The 24,905-nt window shown below is 39.4% G+C and overlaps 1 protein-coding gene and 1 pseudogene across 1 annotated transcript in view; both read left to right on the top strand.

The window, feature by feature from the left end:
• The window catches only part of Scin (scinderin), an 83,459-nt gene that overhangs the window by 36,529 nt on the left and 22,025 nt on the right, over nucleotides 1-24,905 (top strand). Inside the window, exons 5-10 of the mRNA XM_013023992.1 lie at nucleotides 14,655-14,747; nucleotides 17,722-17,854; nucleotides 18,470-18,558; nucleotides 19,336-19,551; nucleotides 22,142-22,263; nucleotides 23,059-23,149. Coding sequence (XP_012879446.1) covers nucleotides 14,655-14,747; nucleotides 17,722-17,854; nucleotides 18,470-18,558; nucleotides 19,336-19,551; nucleotides 22,142-22,263; nucleotides 23,059-23,149 — 744 coding nt within the window. The remainder of the gene's footprint in view (nucleotides 1-14,654; nucleotides 14,748-17,721; nucleotides 17,855-18,469; nucleotides 18,559-19,335; nucleotides 19,552-22,141; nucleotides 22,264-23,058; nucleotides 23,150-24,905) is intronic.
• On the top strand, nucleotides 9,247-14,136 carry LOC105991348 (annotated as a pseudogene).

Raw genomic sequence — 24,905 nt, 5'->3', positions numbered from 1 at the left:
TAAGCAAAAAGAAAAAAAAAGCCGGAAGTGGCACTGTGGCTCAAGCGGTAGAGCGCTAGCCCTGGGCTGAAGAGCTGAGGGACAGCGCCCAGGCCCAGAGTTCAGGCCCCACGACCGGACCCCAAAAAAAACTTTCTAGAAAGCCAGGTGTTGGTGGCTCATGTCCCTAATCCTAGCTACTCAGGAAGCTGAGATCTGAGGATCATGGTTCAAAACCAGCCTGGGTGGAAAAGTTTGTGAGACTCTTACCTCCAATAAACCACTAAAATCTGAACATGAAGCAGTGGCTCAAATGATAGAGTGCTAGCATTGAGCAAAAAAGCTTAGAGACAATTCCCAGGCCCTGAGTTCAAGTTTCAGGACTGGTACACACACACACACACACACACACACACACACACACATACACACACAACAACAACAACAACAACTTTCTAGAATATGACAGTTGCTATAGCAATTTTAACTTCAGTTTATTGTCAAGCACTTGTTTAAGGCACTACTCATTTAATTTAATGAATGTGTTACTTGGGTTTAATTCATATACCTATTTTATCCCTCATCAATTTGTCCAATGGGAGAAGTCAAAATATCCTGAATAAAGATAAGCAGTGTATACAGTAATGGCATAGTTGACCATATGCTGCAATAAAGTGATATTTCAAATGCCCTTCCTCGTCTTACCAAAGTTCAACATGGAGACTTGTGACCTTACTGATAAGGTACCATTTTCATATAATTAGTTCAACTTAATTCCATATGGTGATAATTTCAGAATGAGTAATTTTTCTCTTTAGTTTGTAGCAGAAGTGAGTGAATAGCAAAAGAATCCATCAATAAAATAATATATTTCGGAGTCAGGTGGCTCTAGTGAGTAGAACAGAGGCAGGGTGGAACTTTGTACCACAAAGTACACATTTGAATTGACACATTAATACAAATAGTTAACTAGATAAGCAAATGGGAAAACACAATGACATGTTCCTGGTCATTTTTGTGTCCTAAGTGTTCTTCTTATAATAATAATAATAATGATAATATTTAATAAAATAATATTAACAACTGTATTTCTTTCAGAAATTGTAGTTCAATTTCTTTTTGTCTCTTGTGCAGTGAACCAAAATCAGGTATCACTTATCAATGGGCTAAGTTTCTTATTCATTGATTAACAATTCTTTTTTCTTTATATAAATTTTTATTGTGAAGATACTGTACAGAGGGGTTACAGTTACAAGAGTAAGATAATGAGTCCATTTCCTATGGAGCATTGTTACCCCCTCCTTTGATTTTCCCCCTATCTTTACCTTCCCAATTCCTCCTTCCCCCCTCCAAGTTGTAAAATTTGTTTTCAACATAGTGTCTTGTACCTCTCATTGTTACAATGGATCATCCTCTATGCTTATTTCAGCATTTTGTTATTTCCCTTCCCCTCCCCAAATTAGAAAAATGTGTTTACAAGATGCAGGGGACCAGAATCAAATACAGTGAAAACAGGGGTTTTACCATAAGGGAAAGGAACAAAAAAAAATCACATAGTACATTATAAGTACATTAAAAACAACAGCAAGAAAGATAAAACCTCTTGTGTCCCTATCTTAGGGTTCATTTCGCTTAGCATCATCTTATGTGGTCATATGTACATAGCTTTTGATCTTTTCTGCTTGTCTTAGATATATATTATTATTGCAAATAAGGGAAATCATGGAACCTATGTTTCTTTGCACCTGGCTTACTTCACTTAATATAATTTTTTCCAAAGCCTTTCTATTTCCTAACAAATGGGGCAGTGTCATTCTTTCTGATGGAGGCACAGAATTCATATATATATATCTATAGATATATATATATATATATATATCACATTTTCTTGATCCATTCATCTACTGAGGGGCATCTGGGTTGGTTCCATATCTTAGCTATGATAAATAATGCTGCAATAAACATAACTGTGCTGGTAGCTTTAGTATGGCTTTTTTTTTGTTATCCTTTGGGTAAATGCCCAGAAGTGGGATTGCTGGGTCACAGGGAACTCTATGTGGAGTCTTTTGAGGAACCTCCATACTGCTTTCCAGAGTAGTTGAACAAGTTTACAATTCCACCAATAATGTATTAGTAGGGTTCCCTTTTGGCTATATCCCCTCCAGAGTCTGTTGTTATTAGATTTCTTGACTATAGCCATTCTAACTGGGGTGAAGTGGAATCTCAATGTTGTTTTGATTTGCATTTCTTTTATGGCTAGAGAATTTGAGCATTTCTTCATGTGTGATTCACAATCCTTTACATTCACTTTAATTAGTTTTTAAGGAATCAGTCATAAACAGTAATATTTTTATAACAGTTTCCTCTTACATGTTGTGCTGAGAATTAATCAAGCCCATATTAAAAAGTTAAGTTTTCACAATTCATAAATTCATCTTTTCTTGGCATTTATTTTATAATTACTATTTTTTACTATCGTGAAGAAATAAGTTATATAACCTACAGAGCTCCATGAAATGGAAGCCATCTGAATTCAACTTTTAAACACTGTCCAACATAAAGGTCACAATGTGTTGGAACTGGGAAATGTTGACAGTATTTGGGCCAATCAATTTTATTACTATTATGGTTGTAAGAGTATGGAATGCATCACTATTGTAGTCGTAGAATTGTATCAGCCAGCCAATGAAGTCTGTGAGTGCATGTGGACAAGATAAGTTTGTTGATTAGAGATAGTTTTGAAGCAGTAGCAAATGCATTACAATTGAAATGAAGCATTCATATTATTGTTAGATATGGGCATAAATTTTTTCATCCTGTGTCAATGGGGGTAAAGAGAAAGATGTACTTGTAGGTTGAATTTTCTGTTTGTTCCTTAATATTTTTATTACATTTTTATATCATAGAAGTGCTTTGTATCACTCATGAAGGAATTAACTAATCTAAGGAAACAACCACAGCAACCACCATGGCACATCTTTCCTGCTTCCCCCATGAAGGGCACCTTACCATGTGCTTTATGGGGTCATCTGATCTTCTTCTTACAACTGTCCTATGGTCTAGATATGTTTCTTATCCTCTCTTAGGTTATGTCCTTTCTCAAGCTGATTCCCAGGCCAAGACTGAGGGCAGATTGTTCCGTGGGAAATGTGCCTGGAAGCAAGAAGTAGGAGTCACATGAGACAACAGTGTTAGTAGGTGGCTTGCTGTAGGAGGCTGCTGGGACGCAGTCTAGAGGGAACCTCTGGAAATGATATGAAACACGCTTGAGAATTGACCCCTGGCAGGCAGGAGAAGCTACAGGATTTAACCAGTCACTACCAGCCCTTTCTGGAAGACACAATCTGCACGCCATGCCTCTAAATTACAATGAGAGTGACAGGCACAGAGCACCAATCATATCTGCCACCTTCTCATTTTACAGTAGCAAAAACTGAGTCCTAGAAAGGTTACAAAACCTGTTCAGATGGGAAGAGAGTATGAGATTAGTGAACTATACTCAGTCTTTCTTCCAGAGTTTACATTATTTTTTTTTGTGTTCATTTTTTGTGCAGTGGGGCTTGAACCCGTGGCCTGGGCTCTGTCCTTGAGCTTTTCTGCTCAAGGCTAGTGCTCTACTGCTTGAGCTACAGCTCCACTTCTAGCTTTTAGTGTTTAATTGGAAATAAGAATCTCATGGTCTTTCTTGCCAAGGCTGGCTTAGAACTATGATCTCAGATCTCAGCTTCCTAAATAGCTACAATTGCAGGCATGAGCTAGTACTATCTGGCCAGAGCCTAGTGAGCAGCTCAGTGGAAATATTTAGATATTGTATAATCTCAAAAATTGTGCCATGAAATGTTTGATAGGTGTGACTTATTTTACATATTCAGTGTCCTCATTCATTTTTGGTAGTACAACGTTTGTTTTCAGTGGTTCAGCGTTACTGCCCCTCCTTTTTGTCTTCCTGTCAGCATTTGCCCTTTTTCCACTCCATGGAGCTATTACATTCAAGGCAACCAAGGGTAGACATTGTGTTGTAAACAAAATATAGTTCTAAAGACAAGTTAAAATAGTTTCCAGGTTGTTTTTTCACATCAGACTGTATGAAAGGCGTTTTGAGTTTGCACAGTTACATTTGGGCACTTAGAAATTTTCTAAATTGCCAGGCAGCTGTGGCTCACCCCTGCAGCCCTAGCTACACAGGAGGCAGAGTCCGCTTTGGCAGGAAAGTCCTTGAGATTGATCTCCAATTAATCATAGAAAAAGCTGGAAGTGGAGATGTTACTCAAGTGGTAGAGTGTTAGCCTTGAGCAAAAGAGCTCAAAGACAGTGCCCAGGTCCAGAGTTCAAGCCCCAGGACCTGGGGAAGAAAAGAAAGAAAGAAAAGAAGGAAGGAAGGAAGAAAGGAAGAAAGGAAGGAAGGAAGGAAGAAGAAAGAAAGAGAAAGAGAAGGAAGGAAGGAAGGAAGGAAGGAAGGAAGAAAGGAACGAAGAAAAGAAAGAAAGAAGAAATTTTATGTTATATGTGAATAAGGCTTATTTACCACTTCCTAAAGGAGTAGTGGAGATGAAGTAAATTTGTGTAACGACATTCACTTGGTATTTGGTGAGGAGGGTCATGAGGAAATTCTGAGTTCAGCTTTGTCCCCATCATGTCTAAAGTTAGTAAAAAATAGGGGAGAAATTACCTCAGGAGGAATCCCTGAAGAATTATGGTGCAGAAGCAGACTTGGGAGGAGGAGGGTGTCTCTTGAGAGTCACAGATTTGCTAAACATCTCTGAGAATCCTCAAGGCTCTTTGAATATAATTGGGGTTGAAAATAAGTTTTATATGTCCTTTCACTTCTACTTGCCTGAGGGAAATACATCGTAGATCACCTTGACCTTTCTCATTGCATTTGGAAACAACTTCAGAATCTTTCTGTTCAGATGCTCAAGCAACCTCTGCCTACACTGGCTTGTGGCAAGGGCCAGTGAAACCGTCAGCAGCAGAGCACTGAAAGCTCACTGAAATCAGGGACTACAGCTAGCTTTTAACCACGAGAGCCTCCCGCTCTCTCTCTCATGAAGCTGGACTATTGTAGATTCTCCGTATGGTAAATCTTATGTAACTGGTATATGCTGCATCACAAGTATAAGACGACTTAGGAAGATGGCATTCAAACACATGGGAAGATCGGAGAATTGGTTTAATATAACCAAGGACAAAGTTCTATTGGATAGCCCTGTGTTCCATAATAAAGTATCTAAATCCCTTGAAGGCAGCCATTAGCTTTTACCATTAACTTTTACCCAAGCATATATATCACATCTTCCTTCCCCTAAACCACCTTTGTTCACTACTTACTATAACAAAGTTTCCTATACTCAGTATATTAATAAAAAGATACAACATTTCAGAGGCTGGGGAGCACAAGGCTGAGGAGGAGTAGAGGGTATATACTGGCATCTGATATTCAGGGAGGTGGAGCTGCTAAAGAAGACCAAAGCCCTCCCTCAGAAGTGCCTGGCCTTTATATCTCTGTGGATCTTCCCTATTACCAAATATTTGTCTCACCTAGGCACAAACTGCCTTGCAGCAAGCAACCCATAACAAGGACTTACTTTTATGATTTATTGCTGTAATCTATACACTTGTAATCTATTGATTGTCTTTCGGGTTGGGGAAGGAAAACAAGACACAAAAATTGCTGGGTAATTACTGTCTAATCTAAACTTTTATTTGGAATATTATAAACGTTATAGTGACTACACAGTTTGCCATTACAGCAATACTTTATTTCATCAGTTTATATAATTTATATAATCAGTTCCTCCCATGTTGAGTATTTGGATTATCTAACACTTTTTAATGTTATCAAATGTTGTGATGACAATACATCAAGATATTTCTTTGTACTTTTAAAACTATTTCTTCAGAATAAAATGCATGAATAGAATTATTGAATTGGATAATTAGCATGCATTTAAGTTTTCTGTTAGCTACTGTCAAATCACTGTCTAGTTTTTTTTTCTTCTCAGTAGGGAGTGCCTAGTAGAATACTGAATCTTTGCTAACAATGAGTATTATCATTGTTTTTTCTCAAATTGTGACAATATTATGGGGGAAGTATTATTGTCTTATTTTTCATTGTTGAGTATCTCTTTCATGTTTGTTGAGTATTGTTATTTGTGTTATTTGTTCTTTTAAGGGTTGTTTGTCCACATAATGCTCTGAATTCTCCTGTCTTAGCCTTTAATAACCACAACATAGGCTAGGCAGAACCCAAAAGGAAGAAGAAAAAGATGGGAATTAGAGAGAGATGGAAACAAAGCTATGTGGATAGGTAGAGCAGAACACTGGATATTATGAGAAGAATATATAGTGTGGCACTGGTCTAATCAGAATAGGAGAACTAAGAATGGTCTGTGGTGATCTCTGGTATGAAACAACTTATACTTTATCTTCTGAAAAGGCTGAAGGATTTAAGTAAAGATCTATGGAAGCATATTAAACACACTGTGGAGCCAGAGTTCAAATCCTAGCTTTGTTTGTTCCAGTGGTGTGACTGGATAAATTACTTAGCATGTTGGCTAATATAAAATGGGATTATGACAGTGCCAGCTCATAGAGTCTTTATGACAATGAAATGACTTAATACATGTAAAGTGCTAGAATCATGTCTAGTGCATCTGGATGTAAGTATTTATTAAATAAAACTTGTACTTGGCCTGGTACAACAAAACCCTTGTAGGTGTTCATTGGAATACATGTAATAGATGATGAAACATAACAAATACATGACATACTCCACTAGACAACATTGATACTAGATATTTAAGGGTATTTTCAGAGAAATAAAATAATGAGTCTCATATAGATATAAAATGAATGAAGATTTCATTTTGAAGATTATATTTCACAAGTAAGGGGATCAATAAGATAGTATAAGTAGTTCAAAGAAGAATCAAGAGTGTGGGTAAACATGTGTTAATAATGTTGAGTTTGCTAGTAAATGCAAAAATGACTTCCTGTACAGGGAAAACTCATTTTTTACATCTCCACCAGACAAAATCCCCATGCTTCCCTATGAACAAAAAAATTTTTAAGGTAATAAAAATATTCAAAAAAGTTCTATACATAGAAGTTTTGAATGAATGACTAAATTTATCACAAAATGAATTTAAAATACAGTAAAATATGGAGTTCTAACAACAAAAAATGTAAGTGATCATCAAAAAAAATCATCTGTTGCTATACAACTTTTTTTTTTGGGGTCCGGTCATGGGGCCTGAACTCTGGGCCTGGGCACTGTCCCTCAGCTCTTCAGCTCAAGGCTAGCGCTCTACCACTTGAGCCACAACGCCACTTCTGGCTTTCTTCTTTTTGCTTATGTGGTGCTGAGGAATTCAACCCAGGGCCTCATGCATGCAAGGCAAGCACTCTACCGCTGAGCCACCTTCCCAGGCCCCTATACATCTTTTAATTTAGGAAATAGTTCAAAGGAAAGATAGCAGCAAGTGACTAGAAAGTTTGCCTAGATACCATCCATGCTAAGAGCTGTGTTTCCCCTTTTCAAATATTTGCTTAATTTTCCATGATTTAGGGACGTTTGCCACCAGCTATTCTGAGAGTTATTAAAATGGCATAAAGGAACTTGGGGAGGGGATGCCACCCTCAATACTTATCAGTTTTGAAACCATCTTTCACTCCTTTTCAGAGCAGTGCCCTTTTCTGTAAGGTTAGGGTCACAATATGTGGTTCCTGGAGCCCTGGAGTCAAATTGTATGTAGCTAAAGCGCTGGGTACAGTGTGTGACTCATAGCCATCCAACAAGCAGTAACTATGGTCTTCATTCTTACAGTTGAGCCAGCCAGAGAATAACTGCTCAGTTTTGCTTCTGCCATACCTAGTCACCCCAGGTAGAAGTTATATCCAGCATTAGTGAAAGCCCAGGGGAAGAAAGGGATGTGGCTCCCCAGGGCTCACAGAGGGCTGCAGCTGACTGAAGAAGGGTCCTGAGGGAGAAAGGCTAAGAAACAGCAATGGATGACCTAAGCTTCTGGAAGAATCTTGAGATCATGCAGAGGAGGTCTGGTTCTGTGTAACCAGCATGCAGTTCAGAATCACCTAGACTCACACTAAATCTGTTCCTACAAGCCAATAGTTGAGTACCTCTCTTGTATTGTACGACCCACATATGGCTTGGGCACATTGAAGGTTAAGAGCCACTGCTGCAGATACAAACATACATTAAAAAATCTTTAACTTAAATTTTTTTCAAATCCATTGAAGCATAATTGACAAGTACAACTTGTATATATATTGAAGGTATACAAAGTGATTTTTTTTTTGGTGTTGCTCCTGAGGCTTGAACTCAGGGCCTAGGTACTGTCTCTGAGCTCTTTTGCACAAAGCTAGTGCTCTAACACTTGGAGCCACAAAGCTCCAATTCCAGCTTTCTGTTGGTTAACTGGAAATAAGAGTCTCAGGGACTTTCCTGCCTGAGCTGGCTTCACACTGCAGCTCTCAGATCTCAGCCTCCTGTGAAGCTAGGATTATAAGAATGAACCACTGGCATAGCCATATATATTGTGACATGGTTTTTGCTATCAAGTTAAGTAATGTGTCTATCACTCCACTTAGGTGCTGTGTCTTTGTGTATGTGCTGTGAATTAAGTTTCATCTCTTAAGTTTCAAGTCTATAATACAGTATTATTGCTATATTTGCAATGTGTTTAGTAAGTTTCTGGAACATATTCATCTTATAGCTGAAGCATTGAACTCTGACCAGCATTTCATTTCCAATAGGTCCCAGTCCCTGGGCACCTCTCTCTGCTCCCTGTTCCTATGAGCTCAACCATGGTAGATTCCACATGAGTGATATCATTTAGTACTTTTCTGTGTCTGACCTATTTCTCTGAACATAACTTCCTCTAGGTGCATGCACATTATTGTACTGGTAGGATTTCCTTGGACTAGAGTCATATTCTTAAATATAGGAGCAATGTGAATTAAGGGCCTTCCAGCCAAGGGGCAGACACATTCTAGGATGTAAAGATGAGTTGGGATTGAAAACAGCAGAGGGTTAACAGGAGAAATTAGAATCCATGGCAGGAGATGCAGGATCTTCACTAAGGTCTGCATGATGAATGGGAAAAGAATCTGAGGCTCAAGCCAATATCAAAGAAGGTGAAGATGAATGAATATGTGGATAGGATATTTGAAGTGAGAAGAAGTATTCAAAACTGATGTAAGTCCGAGTAAATAGGGAAACAGTATATTGACACAATTAGAAAATTGAGAATGGCCAGTTTTGTAGAAAGTAAGTTTGGTCTTGTTTGTAAACATTTGGGTAAATGCCCCAAAGTGGGATTGCTGGGTCATAGGGGAGCTCTAAGTGAAGTCTTTTGAGGAACCTCCATACTGCTTTCCAAAGTGGTTGAACAAGTTTACATTCCCACCAACAATGAAGTAAGGTTCCCTTCTGTCCACATCCCCTTCAGCATCTGTTGTTGTTAGAGTTCTTGATTTTTGCCATTCTAACTGGAGTGAGGTGGTATCTCAATGTTGTTTTGATTTGCATTTCTTTTATGGCTAGGGATGTTGAGCATTTCTTCATGTGTCCATTGGCCATCCTTCTTTCTTCTTCAGAGAAGTTTCTCTTTAAGTCTTTAGCCCACTTATTTATTGGGCAGTTGTTTCTTTGAGGATTTGTTGTTGGGGAATTTAATTTTTTGAGTTCCAATTATATTTTAGATATGAGACCCTTGTCTGTTGTATGGCTAGTGAAGATCTTCAAGACCACACTAAAGCTACCAGCACAACTATGTTTATTGCAGCATTATTTACCATAGCTAAGATATGGAACCAGCCCAGATGCCCCTCAGTAGATAAATGGATCAAGAAAATGTGGTATATATACACAATGGAGTTCTATGCCTCCATCAGAAAGAATGACATTGCCCCATTTGTTAGGAAATGGAAAAACTTGGAAAAAATTATATTAAGTGAAGTAAGCCAGGCCCAAAGAAACATAGGTCCCATGGTTTCCCTTATTTGCAATATCTAGTATATGTATGAGTCAAGCGGAAAAGGTCAGATAATGTGATGTTAGGAAAATGAACCCTTAGATATGTATTTTAATGTTTTTTTCCTTTCATGCATGTGTTTCTAACGCATTTATAAGATTATCTCTTTGTAGCTTTGTATGTCCCTCCCCCACAGGATAACCCCTGCTTTCACTATATTTGATGTCAGTATAACTTGTAGAGGAGATGGGGAAAAACAAGTCGTTTAAGGATACAGTTGAACCTGTTGCAACAATGAGAAGTACAAGTTGTCATGTGGAAAACGAGCTTTACAATGTTGGTGTGAGGGGGAGTGGAGGAGGTGGGAATTGGGGAGGATTGGGTGGGAGGGGAGGCTGGGAAGGGATGTGAAGGGTAAACAAAGGAGGAGGCTGCAATGCTGGATAAGAAATGTATGCATTAACCTGCCCATGTAATTGTAACTCCTCTGTACAGTGTGTTCACAAAAAAAAAATAAAAAAAGAAAGTAAGTTTGGCTTGGGGCACTGGTGGCTCAGGGCAATAATCCTAGCTACTCCGGGGGCTGAGGTATGAGGAGATCAAGGTTCAAAACCATCTTACACAGGAAAGTCTGTGAGACTCACATCTATCTCCAACTAACCAGCAAAATGTTGAAAGTGGAAATGTGGTTCAAGTGGTAGAGTGTCAGCTTTGAGCTGAAAAGCCAAGCAAGAGTTCAAGTCCCAGTACTGGCGCAAAAGGAAGAAAAAGAAGTTTGAGTTTGAACATGTTAAAAGATGTGATACCTTTAAATAGAAAATTACAGTAAAAAATTAAAAACTTAAATAACAGGTCTTCGATGGAACAATTGATGAAATTTTTTTGGGGGGGTCCGGTTTGGGCCTGAACTCTGGGCCTGGGTGCTATCCCTCAGCTCTTTAGCTCAAGGCTAGTGCTCTACCACTTGAGCCACGGTGCCACTTCCGACTTTTTTCCTTTTTGCTTATGTAGTGCTGGGGAATCGAACCCAGGGCCTCATGCATGCAAGGCAAGCACTATACCACTGAGCCACCTTCCCAGCCCCAATTGATGAAATTTTTAGGAACACCCGAAATAAAGCTATTTTGTTTTCATATCTTTTTACGTTGTGAAAATATTTGTCATTTCTGACAAATATCTTACACAAGGATTACAAGAAGGAAATGTTAATCAGATGGGCAACCTAAAATAAAAATGTTTCAAATTTAGGCATGAACCTTACCTGTAAAGTAAAAGAAGTATATCAATAATCTCCTTAAAAAATCAAAATGTTGATAAGATGAACACAATTATTCTTTTAAATAAGCATATGAAATCCTTAAGGGTTAGGGAGGGTAGTCAGAAACACATTTATATTCCCCAGTGAGGTACTTGGTAAATGCTTAGTTGTTGAACTGAATTTTAAAATGATCCTTAGAGATATAAGACAACACACTAGCTTTTTTCTTCTGTGGGTTTAAGCCTGTTTTCAATAAGCACAGTTTGTTGGATTGGCTCAATTCCCAGCTGTGCTATAGTCCATTGGGAGACTAATTAAGATATCTGGCTAATGTGAGAATTGTCAGAAAATTAAAAGTTAGAGGTGCCCTAAGTCCCACACTTGATTGGTCCACTGGGAGATGTCCAGTACTAGGTATGCCCTTAACCTGAAACCTTTAATCCAAATGACTGTCTTGGTTGGAGCAGAGTACAAAAGGATATATATGGAATTTTTTTTGGTGGCTCTTATAAAGACATACATACACCTACCAATTACAAAACTCAGGGGGGGGGGGGAAGGCCAGGTGCTGGTGGCTTGGGTTTGTAATCCTTCTCAGGGGGCTAAGATATGGGATTGCAGTTCTAATGTTTCATGGGCAGGAAAGCCCAGGAGACAGCTCTGGAAATGGAGCCATGGCTTAGGTGGTAGAGGGCTATCTTTGAGCAGAGAAGCTCAGAGACAACACCCAAGCCCTGAATTCAAGCCCCAAGACCTGCACAAAAAAGAAAAAGAGAGGAAGGAAGGAAGAGGGAAGAGATAAAGAAGAAAAGGAAGGAAGAGAAAAGAAAAAAGCTTTTTGATTTCAAGTATTTTCATTTTTGGTATGATCCTACTTTTAGCCAAAAGGAAAAACCTTATAATCACTAATCATGTATGATAATTATGAGATTTTCTTGATCGCCATGTAAACAAAAATGATGTCCCAGCAAGCAAGTTCTTTTTTTTATTTTTTATTTTTATTGTGAAAATACTGTACAGAGGGGTTACAATTACATGGGCAAGATAATGAGTACACTTCTTATCAAACATTGTAGCCTCCTCCTTTGTTTCCCCTTCCCATCCCTTCCCATCCTCCCCCCGTTCCCCCACCCAAACCTCCCCCCCCACCCCGCACCAAAGTTGTAAAGTTCGTTTTCGACATAACAACTTATACATCTCATCATTGCAATGGGTCCACCTGTATTCCTATTTAAATGATTTGTTTTTCCCCTTCCCCTCCACAAATTATACCTACATCAAATACAGTGAAAGCAGGGGTTATACTGTGGGGGAGGGACCAGCAAGCAAGTTCTAAGAATAAGTTCTCTGGTGCATTTCCAAACTCCAGACTGAAGATGTACCCACAAAAGGATTAGATTTACGTATGTTTATGAGGTTTATTATTGTTTGATATTCAGCATCATATATTTTCATGCAATGGAGTATCAGGGCATTTGAATATAAAAAAAGATTCTGCAAGGAGTTCACTGTTCTTAAATATTCATTGGATCTCAAGAAATACTTTATCCTTTTATTTTCTAGTTGAATTTATATTATTATAAAAATCACATTAATGTTCAGATATAATGGCACAAGCCTATAATCCTAGCCATAAGAAAGAACTGAAGGAAAGAGGTCTAAAACCAAGTTGGGCATAAAAAGCTCATGAACCTCCATCTTTAAATGTTTGTGCACAGTGACATTCTTCTGTCATCCCTGCAAAACAGGAACACACAAATAGGAGGACTGTAGTCCAGGCTGGACCAGGCATGAAGCAAGACCCTATCTTGAAAATAAGTAACACTAAAAGGAGGTGGCGGAGCAGCTCATGTGGTAGAGCATCTGCTTCGCAAGGATGAGATCCTGAATTCAAACCCTCATGTCATTTAGTTTAATAAATTAGCTGAACTACTTACAGAAGTTTTATGATTTTAATATAAAAAGTTCAAAAGTATATTCAAATGTACTTTCTACTTTTTGGGTCTCATCACACATGCGCAAAATAGATAACTTCATTCATTCATTTGACAAATACTTGTAGAGCAGTTACCTTGTCGAATGCCCTGCTCTAAGTGCCGAAGACGCAGCAGGAAAGCAAACATGCTTATGGTCATTATAAACTGGTACTTCCCCTTTTGGTGCTCTGACCATCACTATAGTGGTTGGCAAGAACAAGTGCCTTACAAAAGGGAGCTAAGAAGATGGGTCCATTTTCTAAGAAAGAAGCACTGACCATATTCAATACGAGATATATTAGGAAAACACTAGTCACGAGGACTCAAGGAACCAATATCACATCTGATGGCCTCAAGGGTTGGGTATCTGACGCTGATCTGCAGAATGATGAAGTCGCATTAAAAAAAAATCAAGCTAATAACTGAGGATGTTCAGGGAAAGAGCTGCCTAACTAACTTCCATGGCATCGATATCACCTGAGCAAAATGTGCTCCATGGTCAAAAAGTGGCAGACCACGATTGAAGCCCATGTTGATGTCGAGACTATTGAAGGTTATTTGCTTTGTCTGTTCTGTGTTGGTTTTACTAAAAACCATAACCGTCAGACCTGCAAGACTTCCTAGGCTCAGCATCAGCAGATCTACTTGATCCAGAAGATGATAGAAATCATGATCTGAGAAGTGCAGACAAATAAACTGATTCCAATCAGCCTTGGGGAAAGACATAGACAAAGCTTACCAGTCTATTTATCCACTTCATGATGTCTTTGTTGGAAAAGTAAAAATGCTGAAGAAGCCCCAGTTGGAATTGGGAAAACTCATGGAGCTTCATGGTGAAGGGGGCAGTTTGGGGAAAGCTACTGGGGACGAGACTGGTGCTAAAGTTGAGTGAATTGATGGATCTGAACCACCAGTCCAAGAATCCATTTAACATTCAGAGTTTTAATAGTGACAATAGGCCTATTTGTGGAAAAAAAAAAACAACTTGTACTTCATCTATTCTATAATGATAACGTTTTGTCCTCAAAATAGTCATTTTAGTCCAAGTCTTTGTGATACTGATTGATTGAAAACTATGGATTAATTCTAGAACCAGAGGGAACAGATAAAATAATGGTGTTGTTGATCCAAATTAATTCCTTGTATTTTAAAGAAAAAGATGGATGCCCGAAGTTCCACATTTGGGGTCTGGCCTTCTTGAAAATTCATAGGGATGGCAGAGCTGGTGCCATTGGTAATTTGCCATCAGCTCTGCCATTGGCTGATGTGATGCATGAGTAAAGGCCCACCTATTAATAAGAAAGAGCCACACAGTTTTAATTGTGTCTTATAATTGGTGGCCATATAAATGTAAAATGGTTTACTATTTGTTAAAAGTTCTTTAACCTTTAAGGACAGGACATTTTTGATACTTACTTCCACCGTCCTAACCCTCTCCCCCCTGCCCAGGTTTTAGGGAGAAAGCCACAGCTTCCAGATGGAGACAGTGATGATGACACCATAGCAGATATGACGAACAGGAAGATGGCAAAACTGTACATGGTAAGTGGGCTACAAAGGGCTTGGGGCATTTCTGCAGGATAGGCTGTGGTCCAGGAGGCTATATTGGAAGGATGGCCTTTGCTGTGGTGCATAGCTCTCGTTAGTGCCTAATAGTGTGCAGGTAGAATCCATTTCTTTGTTCTTCTGAATTGATTAAAAACATTTTTTGTTATCTCATTCAAAACAGCTAAATGAAGTTATGGACATGACTTACATACAACTATGTACTGTTAACTCTACTAGTTGGCAATAATGTGTTTTGATCTATTGTAGTGAACAAACAGTATAAAACGTAAGCTTTTTCTTGTAATTTCTTGTTATGATGATAACAATCTTTGCCTTCTTTAAAATATTTTCTTTGCCAAAATAAAGGCATTGTGTGTGTGTGTGTGTGACAGTGTGGTAAGCTCTCATACCAATCAGGGTAAAGCAAGGTAAAACCAGTCTGTGTGTCAGTGTGTAGCAATATGGTCCGGACTGGCCTTGTGAAGTTGACAGGCCATGACCATGACTAGAGAGGGAGGGAAGGAGGAAAAAAGGGAGAGAGGAAGAGAGGGAGAGACAGACAGAGAGGAAGGGAGGGGAAGGAAGAGAGAGGGAAATGGAAGAAGGGAGGGAAGAGAGAGTGTTAGAGAGAGACAGAACTGAATAAGGTTTCTCCCAACTATATGATTTTATTATTTTATTTAAATGTTCTTAGTGCTGGTCCTCGAGCTTGAACTCAGAGGCACTATCTCTGAACTTTTCTGCTCAAGACTAGTGCTCTACCACTTTGAGCCATAGCTCCAGTTCTGGTTTTCTGGTGGTTAATTGGAGATAAGAGTCTCAAAGACTTCTTGCCCAAAATGTACGCATTATCCTGCCCATGCAATTGTAACCCCTCTGTACAGTATGTTCACAAATAAAATAAAATTAAAAAAAAAAAAGACTTCTTGCCCAGGCTGGCTTCCCATCGTGATTCTGAGATCTCATTCTCCTGAGTAGCTAGGATTACAGGCATGAGCCACCATTGCCCAGCTTAGGATTTTATTTTTAATTGCTGGTAAGGGTAACAAAACCCACAAGGTATGCAAGTTAAGGAGACTGCTAGAATGGAATTCTTCAATTGTTCCTCCCTTACAACTTTGTAAGCAAGTGATTGGGAGCAGATGGTACTTGTTGCTCTTTCAGAGGCTTTATAACCGACAACCTTATAGTTTTAAATGAAGCTTGAGTTAGAAATAGAAACTTGTGTAGCCTAACTTCCCATTTATAAATGGGGAAGTGTTCTTTCCTTCCTAGATTGCAAAGGAAAACATGGCTGTCTTTTCCGGTAAATACTGATAATTTTAACATGAAATATATAGTTTTATTTATGTATCTTGTGGTTTTATTATTATCTCTAAAACAGCCTAAAATATTGTTTACTTCAAATCATCAATCAAAACTGTTTTGGATTAAATAAATACTTTTGAATGGGAAAGTGTTAATCCTGAGTTTTGGCTCCCTCTAGTGGAACTATAACATATTGCCCAGTCTAAAATAGAAAATGTTTCAAGGTAATTTGAGGGTTAAAAAAAGACTCAAATACATTTCTTATCGAGCATTGTAGCCTCCTCCTTTGTTTCCCCTTCCCATCCCTTCCCATCCTACCGCACCCCTCCCAATCCCCCCCCACCAAAGTTGTAAAGTTTGTTTTTCCACATAACGACTTGTACATCTCATTGTTGCAATGCATCCACCTGTATCCCTATTTAAACAATTTATTTTTTCCCTTCTCCTGTCCTTCAGATTTTTAGAATGCTCTAAAAGGGTATCAACCCTCAAGAAAATGTTAATTCTTTTTAAAAATTAAAATGTACCTTCCAGGCCTTAACAAAAAATAAAAGACTCAAAGAATGATGGAGAAGTGATGGAATATACTCATAAACTGATATGTTGAATTGACACTCCTTTGTAGAACTATTTAAAGGTAATGAAAAAAGATTTGAAGAATCACCAGGGTGCTTTTTGTTTTCTTGTTTTTTAATGCATAACTTGGCATTGTGCTGAAAACCTCCATCATGATTTAGGAAGATCCTAGAATCAAGTGGCTCAGCCAACACGTTAACTGACAAGCTGACTTTTGAAAATCAATGTATTTTAGTTGGCAAACAAATATCCCTTTCAACTAAGATCACCTGAAAAATTTTTAAAGGTTCTTCCAAATGTGACCAAGAAATTTACTTTGATAAGTTTCACCATATAGAGTTAAGTTACAAGGCCAACATTGAAAAATACCTATAAGCATAAAATACAATACCAATGTCTTCCTTCATATAGTGCCTGTCACACAAGAGGTTTATCTGGAACAATTATCTGGGTGAATAGTCACACTCCAGATTTTGTGTATACATGGATGTACCGTTATCACCCACCGTCAAAGTTGCTCTCAACTTTAGCAGAAATGATGAGGTAAAACTCACCATGTGTGAGCATCTCACCAAACTGTAAGCCTTGTAATTAGGGCCATTATTTTCAGATTTTTTTGGGGGGTCCGGTCGTGGGGCCTGAATTCTGGGCCTGGGCGCTGTCCCTCAGCTCTTCAGCTCAAGACTAGTGCTCTACCCCTTGAGCCACAGCGCCACTTCCAGCTTTTTTCTTTTTGCTTATGTGGTGCTGAGGAATCGAACCCAGGGCCTCAGGCATGCAAGGCAAGCGCTCTACCACTGAGCCACCTTTCCCAGCCCCTATTTTCAGATATTTTAATAACAATGTTAAAGTTTACATTTTAATTAATAGTTCATTTCCCCCCAAAGGTGAATGAGCTTGGCTCATGTATGCTTTGTCTGTTTGCTTTAAAATTGTGTTGTTGAGGTATATATTATAAAAATCACATTCTTGAACTTAGATTGCAATGAATACCATTATAGAATTGGGTAGTAATCTCCACAGTGTAATTTTAGAACATTTACAGCTCCCAAAGTGCAATGGTGGAGCTCACGGATTTTGTTAGGTTTCAGATGCAAGTGGATCCATGAGCGTGACAGTGGTGGCTGAGGAAAACCCCTTCTCCATGGCTATGCTGCTTTCTGAAGAATGCTTTATTTTGGACCATGGTGCTGCAAAACAAATTTTTGTATGGAAAGGTAAATGATATCATTGATATTGTTGCTGCATTTCAGATTAGTGGGTATTTCTTGGTAGGGTAAAGAGAGTGTTTATTTTTATTTAAAAGTAAAGCCTGCCTTTTAAGATATGATCTATAAATATCTCACCTAAAAATGCAACCATATTCTTCTTACTTGCATCATTTACCAGAAACTATAGACATAAAGAAAGCATTTGGGCAATATCAAAGACTATTGTCCATTATTGTTATTTATCACACTTAATTTATTAGTAATATTTTCCATTTTTATGTTGCTATATTTAAATTATGATCTTGTTTCCATTTTGGAGTGCAAATATTTTTTTTTGTTTTGCTGGTGCTGGGGCTTAAACTCAGAGCCTTGAGCTCCCCTTTTTCTTGCACATAGCTGGCACTCTACACTTAAGCCATGCCTCCAGTCCAGCATTTTGCTGATTAATAAAAGATGAGATCTTGTAAACTTTTCTGCCTGGGTTGGCTTTGAACATTGATCCTCAGATCTTGGCCTCCTGAGTGGCAAGATGACAAATGTGAGCTGCTGGGGCTCAGCTCAAATATTTCATCATATGGCTTCTCTCTCTGAAAATTTGTGTCTCTTTAACTTTTATTTTAGGTAAAGATGCTAATCCCCAAGAGAGGAAGGCTGCAATGAAGACAGCGGAAGACTTTCTACAGCAAATGAACTATTCCACCCATACCCAAGTATGTATGAAAATGAATGGGCTAACACACACACACACACACACACACACACACATACACACGCATGCACACACACGGGAATCATGGCATCTTCATAGAACTCATGAAAAGTTTGCTCCAATACAATCTCTGTGTGTGTGTGTGTGTGTGTGTGTGTGTGTGTGTGTGTGTGTGTGGTTACTCTCCATATGAGCATGCACAATCCTAGCTCATTTGTCTGGAGATCAGACCTTCTATAAGGCTGCATGGTCAGTCAGAGCCCATTTCTTCTGCAGCCATTTCTTCAAGATACCAAACCACAGTTGATTGAACCATATATTCCTCAGAGCAAGTTGTGTGATCTTAGCTGGCTAATTCTCAGATAATACTTGTCTTCATTGAGATCATTAAGACACTGGCTAATTACTTTTTTTTCCTTTTTGAAACTTTCACCTTCATTTACTATCTTCATTTTTTCCTGTCCTTCCACAAAGAGCACCACATGAAGTAATTCTTTCCAACTCACAGGTGTCTGATGAATTCAGTGTAGAAAAACTTATTTGTCTACAGGGGTAACATATAAAAGAACATATTCTCTGACATTTCGTGATCAGTGGTGGCTGCTTTAGTTGTGACAAAAAGCCTAAGTGGATTATTTTATCTTTACTTGCTGCTAAATTTACATCTGTAATCACAGAAGAGCGAGGACAATATTTCCATGTCTTTAGTTCTTTCTCCACTACTAATGTCTTTCCTGGATCCTCTTATTATCCTATTTATTATGATTTAATATTTCAGATTCAGGTTCTTCCAGAAGGAGGTGAAACACCCCTGTTCAAACAGTTCTTTCGGGATTGGAAAGATAAAGATCAGAGTGAAGGATTCGGGAAAGTTTATGTCACCGAGAAAGTGGCTCAAATACAACAGATTTCATTCGATGCCTCAAAATTGCACACGTCCCCGCAGATGGCAGCCAAGCACAGCATGGTGGATGACGGTTCAGGCAAAGTGGAGGTATTTGACATGCCTGGTTTTTTTTTTTTTTATGTAGCTCATTTATGCCAGGATGGGTGGGAATATAACTTAGGGAAATAGCAAATATTCCAAAAGGTGACTTTTACTTAGCAATAAAGATGGTCCCAAGTTGTATATTATTAAGTCATGGAAGGCAAAGCTGGGTGAGATGCTGTCTGATCATAGCTACCCACTTTATACACTGCACATCTAGATCCTGAGAAGGGAGGTGCTCTGTGCAAGATCCCTTCATTATTAGTGACATGGCACGGAGCCATCTTGGCTCCTGGTCTACAATAGCTCATTCTCCCAGCAGCCTGAATCTGGGGTTGTCTAGTGAAGCTGTCGCTATGAATGTACCAATTAGCATCATTTTTTCTTTTCCTCCACACATTGCACGCATCCGTGAAAGCAAACTGAGCATGTGCATGGGCTAAAACCAGGTGTGTTTAGAGCATTTGAATTCAGTTTGTTGATGATTTGAGATTAACATAGTCCTAATCATCATAACTCTTATCTTTTCATACTCAGTCTGCACTTTGATGGTCTAACTTAACCAGAACTGGAGGATGTCATTTCCTTTCCAAAATACTTTCATGGCTCTCCAGTCTTCCTAAAGACATCCATTGTTGACTGGACCTTAGTGAGCTGACTCTTGCTCTCTTCGGGCCTCACCCAGCGCCTTGAGGGCTGACTCCTCCCCTCACCATCTGACTAAGGTTCCCCAGGCCTCCCTCCACCATCTGACTGACATTCATCCCTTTCCTCTGCAACTCAGTCTAAATCACATGCTGCTCCTTTTCTGAGAAGCCTTCCCTTGACTTTCCTCAGTGCTCAACTCCCAAGTGACAGTTATCACCTGTTTTCCCTCCGAAGTGCCACAGAATTTGTTCATTGACTTACAGATTGCTCCCAGACCACTGACAAGTCCCTCCAGGACAAGCATGAACTATTTCAGGTCTGCATTCATAGGGTTCAACTACAAGGCTGGCACCAAACCATCTAGTACGGAAATTTGGAGTCTAATTCTTCATGTTTTCCAGGAAATCGAGAGTGAATCTAAGTTGTACAGGGCAGGGGAATGGGAGAGGATAAGGGAGAAGACTACAGATGACCCTCATGGCGTCATGAAAGGGGTGCTAGCTTGTGGGGCTAGGGCTGTTTCCTGCTCAGACAATGGCCTCTCTGAAGCGCAGCACAAACAACATGGCTGGTGGGAACTTGCTACACCAGCCTTAGCCTGGTCTCAGGCGCCATTTCCATCTCAGGCCACAGCTTCTTAGAATGTCCTCCTGTGGCACTGCTGATACCCAGTGGCTGTCTTTCGGTTCTTAGGCTTGATGAGGCTGTGCTTCCGACTCCTTTCAAGAAAACACTGCACTGTCTCCCCAATGCCTACTGTGTATCTCGTGGCTGAGTGATGCCCAGCTCCTCCCAGGACCTGAGTTCAACAGGATTTTGACCACGGGTCACTCTCTTCTTTGATCTACAACTCTCATCTCTCCGTTTTCAGTCAGTGATAAAGATAAGGAGGGAGGTAGCAGGAGAGATGGCGTGGCTCTTTTTATTCTCATCATTGCTTTTTAGGTTTATACCTAGATGGCTCCTTTTGAGAGCAGTAGTCAGGCTGTTAACATCTGTCTCTGGCTGCTATAACAAAAATAATCAACACTGGGGGCTTAAACAACAAGCATTTTGGATTCAGTATTTTCTCGGCGTCTTTTCTTGGTTCACAGGCAGTTGTTTTTAGCTTCTATTCTCCTAGGTTGGGGGGAGTTAGATAGCTCTCTAGGATCTCTTTTTATAAGGAATCAGAGGTCTATGTTCATCCTTATGGCTTACTCTCCTCTCAAAGGCCCCCACCTCTGAGAAATCACATTGGGAATTTGGGTTCAACATGAGTTATGAGCAGGACACAAGCACTGAGTTCCTTGAGTGCTATGCTATTATTGTCAAGATCTATCAGCTCCTCGTCTTAGAAAAACAGCCTCTCATGTCTTAAAGCACAGAGAAGAAAAAAATTACACAAGTGATGCAACTATTTTACATACACACATATATTTCTGCACTAAATATTGCAGTATTTCTTTCTTCCTTTCTTGGTCTGGGCGCTGTCTCTCAGCTCTTCAGCTCAAGGCTAGCACTCTACCACTTGAGCCACAGCACCACTTCTGGCTTTTTCTGCTTATGTGGTGCTGAGGAATCGAACCCAGAGCCTCATGCATGCAAAGCAAGCGCTCTACCACTGAGCCACCTTCCCAGCCCTGCAGTCTTTTATGTCACCAGAATGTTATGCTTTCCTTGCCAGCTGATCAAATCATAGATATTTATTTATCAACACAGAACTGAGATAAATATTGAAAAAGCAATATGTGGAGAAGCAAATGAACCAAAACCGAAACACAGAAGAACTTAAGAAGTCAACAAGCTGTCAGATTGGTCAATCTTCTTCCTTTACTTGATTTGCAAACAAGTTCCAAAAATTACCTGGCAGTTGTTTAAGCATACGGTTGCACTAAAAGTCGTTAGGCCTATGAGAAGTAGTATTCTGGAAAATGTTACTATTGCATGTCTGCTCTATTTCTTTCAGATTTGGCGTGTGGAAAACAATGGTAGGGTCCAAATTGACCAAAATTCCTATGGTGAATTCTATGGCGGTGACTGCTACATTATCCTCTACACTTATCCCCGAGGACAGATCATCTACACTTGGTGAGTTTACCTCTCCCACAAGAGTTCAAGTTTCACAGGGCCTAGATTATGTTGCCAATCACTAAAATGCATGCAGTCTGGGGTCGAATCATCCTGTAATCACCCGGGTGAGACTTGTGTAGCATGCATGTACTACTTAGATCATTTTTATTATAGGATTGGTTGTTCTAAAATGAGCAGTTTCATCTTAGAGTCAGACAGCAATGATTATTACTTAGCAAAGTTAGGTAAGGAGCTAAGTCCTAATTTTATTTACTTATTTTTTGTTTAGTAAGAGAGACTAAAATGACTACCACAGATGCTTTTAGAAAAAATGAGCAAAAGAATTCAGGACTCTGTGTTAGTGCTGTGGCAAGCAAGGAGCAGAGAAGGGGAAGAAAAGGACAGAAATGAAGGGGGGAGAAAAGGAAAAGAGAAAGAAGGGGAGATAAGGGAGCAGAGGAAGAAAAGGGATGGGAAAGAGTTTGAGAGAGAGAGAGAGAGTGTGTGTGTGTGTGTGTATCTGTGTGTGTGAGAAGTTAGGAAGAAGGAGACAGGACAGGATGGGGAGGGAGAAAAGGAGATGGGAAGAGGCAGTACTGATGTCATTATTAGACCCAATTTCAGTGCTTAGCTCTGGATCTTCTCACCGTGTCTCAGAGGCTGACTCTAGCCTGGTTCAATATTCTTTCCTCTTCCCAAGTTTAAGTTGGTTTGGTCTTGACCTATCCTAACGTAAGTCTCTTTTTGAAATGCTTATGTGAGAAAATCTTAAAACACGAGTACAGCTCATTGACTTTCCTGTTCTTCCTCTAGGCAAGGAGCCAATGCCACAAGAGATGAGCTGACCACGTCTGCGTTCCTCACTGTTCAGCTGGATCGGTCCCTGGGAGGCCGGGCTGTGCAGGTTCCGTACTTTAACCCCCCACTAACCACACGTCCACATTTTGCTAGCTCAATTTTTTTTTCTCTTCTTATCTCCTTACTTCTCCTTTCCTTTCCATTTATTTGTTTGTTTGTTTTTTATCTTTAAGTAGTTGTACAAAGGAGGTGTTACTTTTTTAACTTATTGAACGGGGAAAGGAGTTAGCATTTTAACAAAGCAGTTAATGAATGCAGTGCTTCTTGATCAATGTCTCCCCTTTCAACATTCTTATTCTTCCCTCCCCATATTGCCCTTCATTCGCTCTTCTTAATTTTGTAGGATGCACATTAAATTATTTTTATTTATTTATTTTTTTGTGCCAGTCCTGGGGCTTGAACTCAGGGCCTGGGCGCTGTCTCTGAACTTGCTGTATTCAAGACTAGCCCTCTACCACTTGAGCCACAGCCCCACTTCCAGCTTTTTGATGTTAAAGTGCAGATAAGAGTCTCATGGACTTTCCTGAACAGTTTGGCTTTGAACCACCATTCTTACATCTCAGCCTCCTAAATAGGATTATAGGCATGAGCTACCTGTGCTTGGCTACACTGGATTCTTTACTGAATTCTTGCCCTCTTCTCTACCCTTTTCCCTTTGACCCCAGTCCACCCCTTTTGTGTATCTGTGTCCTGGTGTTTTACTTTGCTGAACTTTGACTTTGCCTTTCTAACAAATTACACTAATTGAGGTCTCCTTTGAATCTACAGTATTTCAGTTAACACCTTCGTACACACTTGCATACTACCCAATGTATTTATTTAAAAGTTTATAAGCTAAATCTAGCTTCCACATAGAAGGGAAAACATTCATCCTCTGTCTCTCGGGGCCTAACTTACTTAATATAATTTTTCCCAGGTCTTTCCATTTCTTAACAAATAGCATAATATGTCACTCTATGTAACCCAGACTGGCCTTGAGTTTGTGATCTTCCTGCCTCAGCTTCCAAATGCTGGGATTATGGGTGTGCATCACCACACCAAGCGCTGCTATCTCAGTTTCTAGCTATTACTTTCCTCCCATGTTGGGGTGGGAATTTGACATTTTCTTGCCTTAACTATTTTCATGTTTGAATTTAAATATCCCTGGTTTCATACCATATTAGTTGTCTCAGATTCTGGATAAGAAAGGGCACAAAAACAAAATAAAAATGTAAAAATATTAGTTAACTTAAGAGCTCCGAATAATTTTTCCCTTTAGAATCATACCATATACCATGACAATCATTTGTCATTAAAACTTTTACTACTAGCTGGGCACCAGTGGTGTCTCATGCTTATAATTCTAGCTACTCAAGAGGGTAATATCTAAGAATTGCGGTTTGAAGTCAGCCAGGGAAAGAAAACCCCATGAGATAATTATTTCTGATTAACCACCAAAAAGCCAGAAGTGGAGCTGTAGTTCAAGTGGTAGAGCGCTAGCCGTGACACAAAGCTCAGGTACAGCATCTAGGCCCCAAGTTCAAGGCCCAGGGCGGGCACAAACAAATAAACGGTTACTGCTTCCAGCTGTTGTTAAGCAATTGAAGTGGACAGACGAATGCCCCAGCACGTATGGATTCTAATCCTGAGAACCTGCCAACATGTCACGCTATAGGATGAAAGAGAGTTAAGGTTAAAGATGGAATCACACTCATTAGCTGTCCTTAAGAGATTGTCTGGAATTACTGGGTAGTACACTGTAATTGCCAGGATTGTTAGGTGTAAACCAGGGAGCAAAGCAGAGGGAGAGGGATGTGTTATGG

The sequence above is a fragment of the Dipodomys ordii genome, unplaced genomic scaffold (genome assembly GCF_000151885.1).
Source record: "Dipodomys ordii isolate 6190 unplaced genomic scaffold, Dord_2.0 Scaffold72, whole genome shotgun sequence".
Classification (NCBI taxonomy): domain Eukaryota; kingdom Metazoa; phylum Chordata; class Mammalia; order Rodentia; family Heteromyidae; genus Dipodomys; species Dipodomys ordii.
Note: the sequence above shows the minus strand (reverse complement) of the source record. Positions and strands in the feature narration are given on the sequence as shown.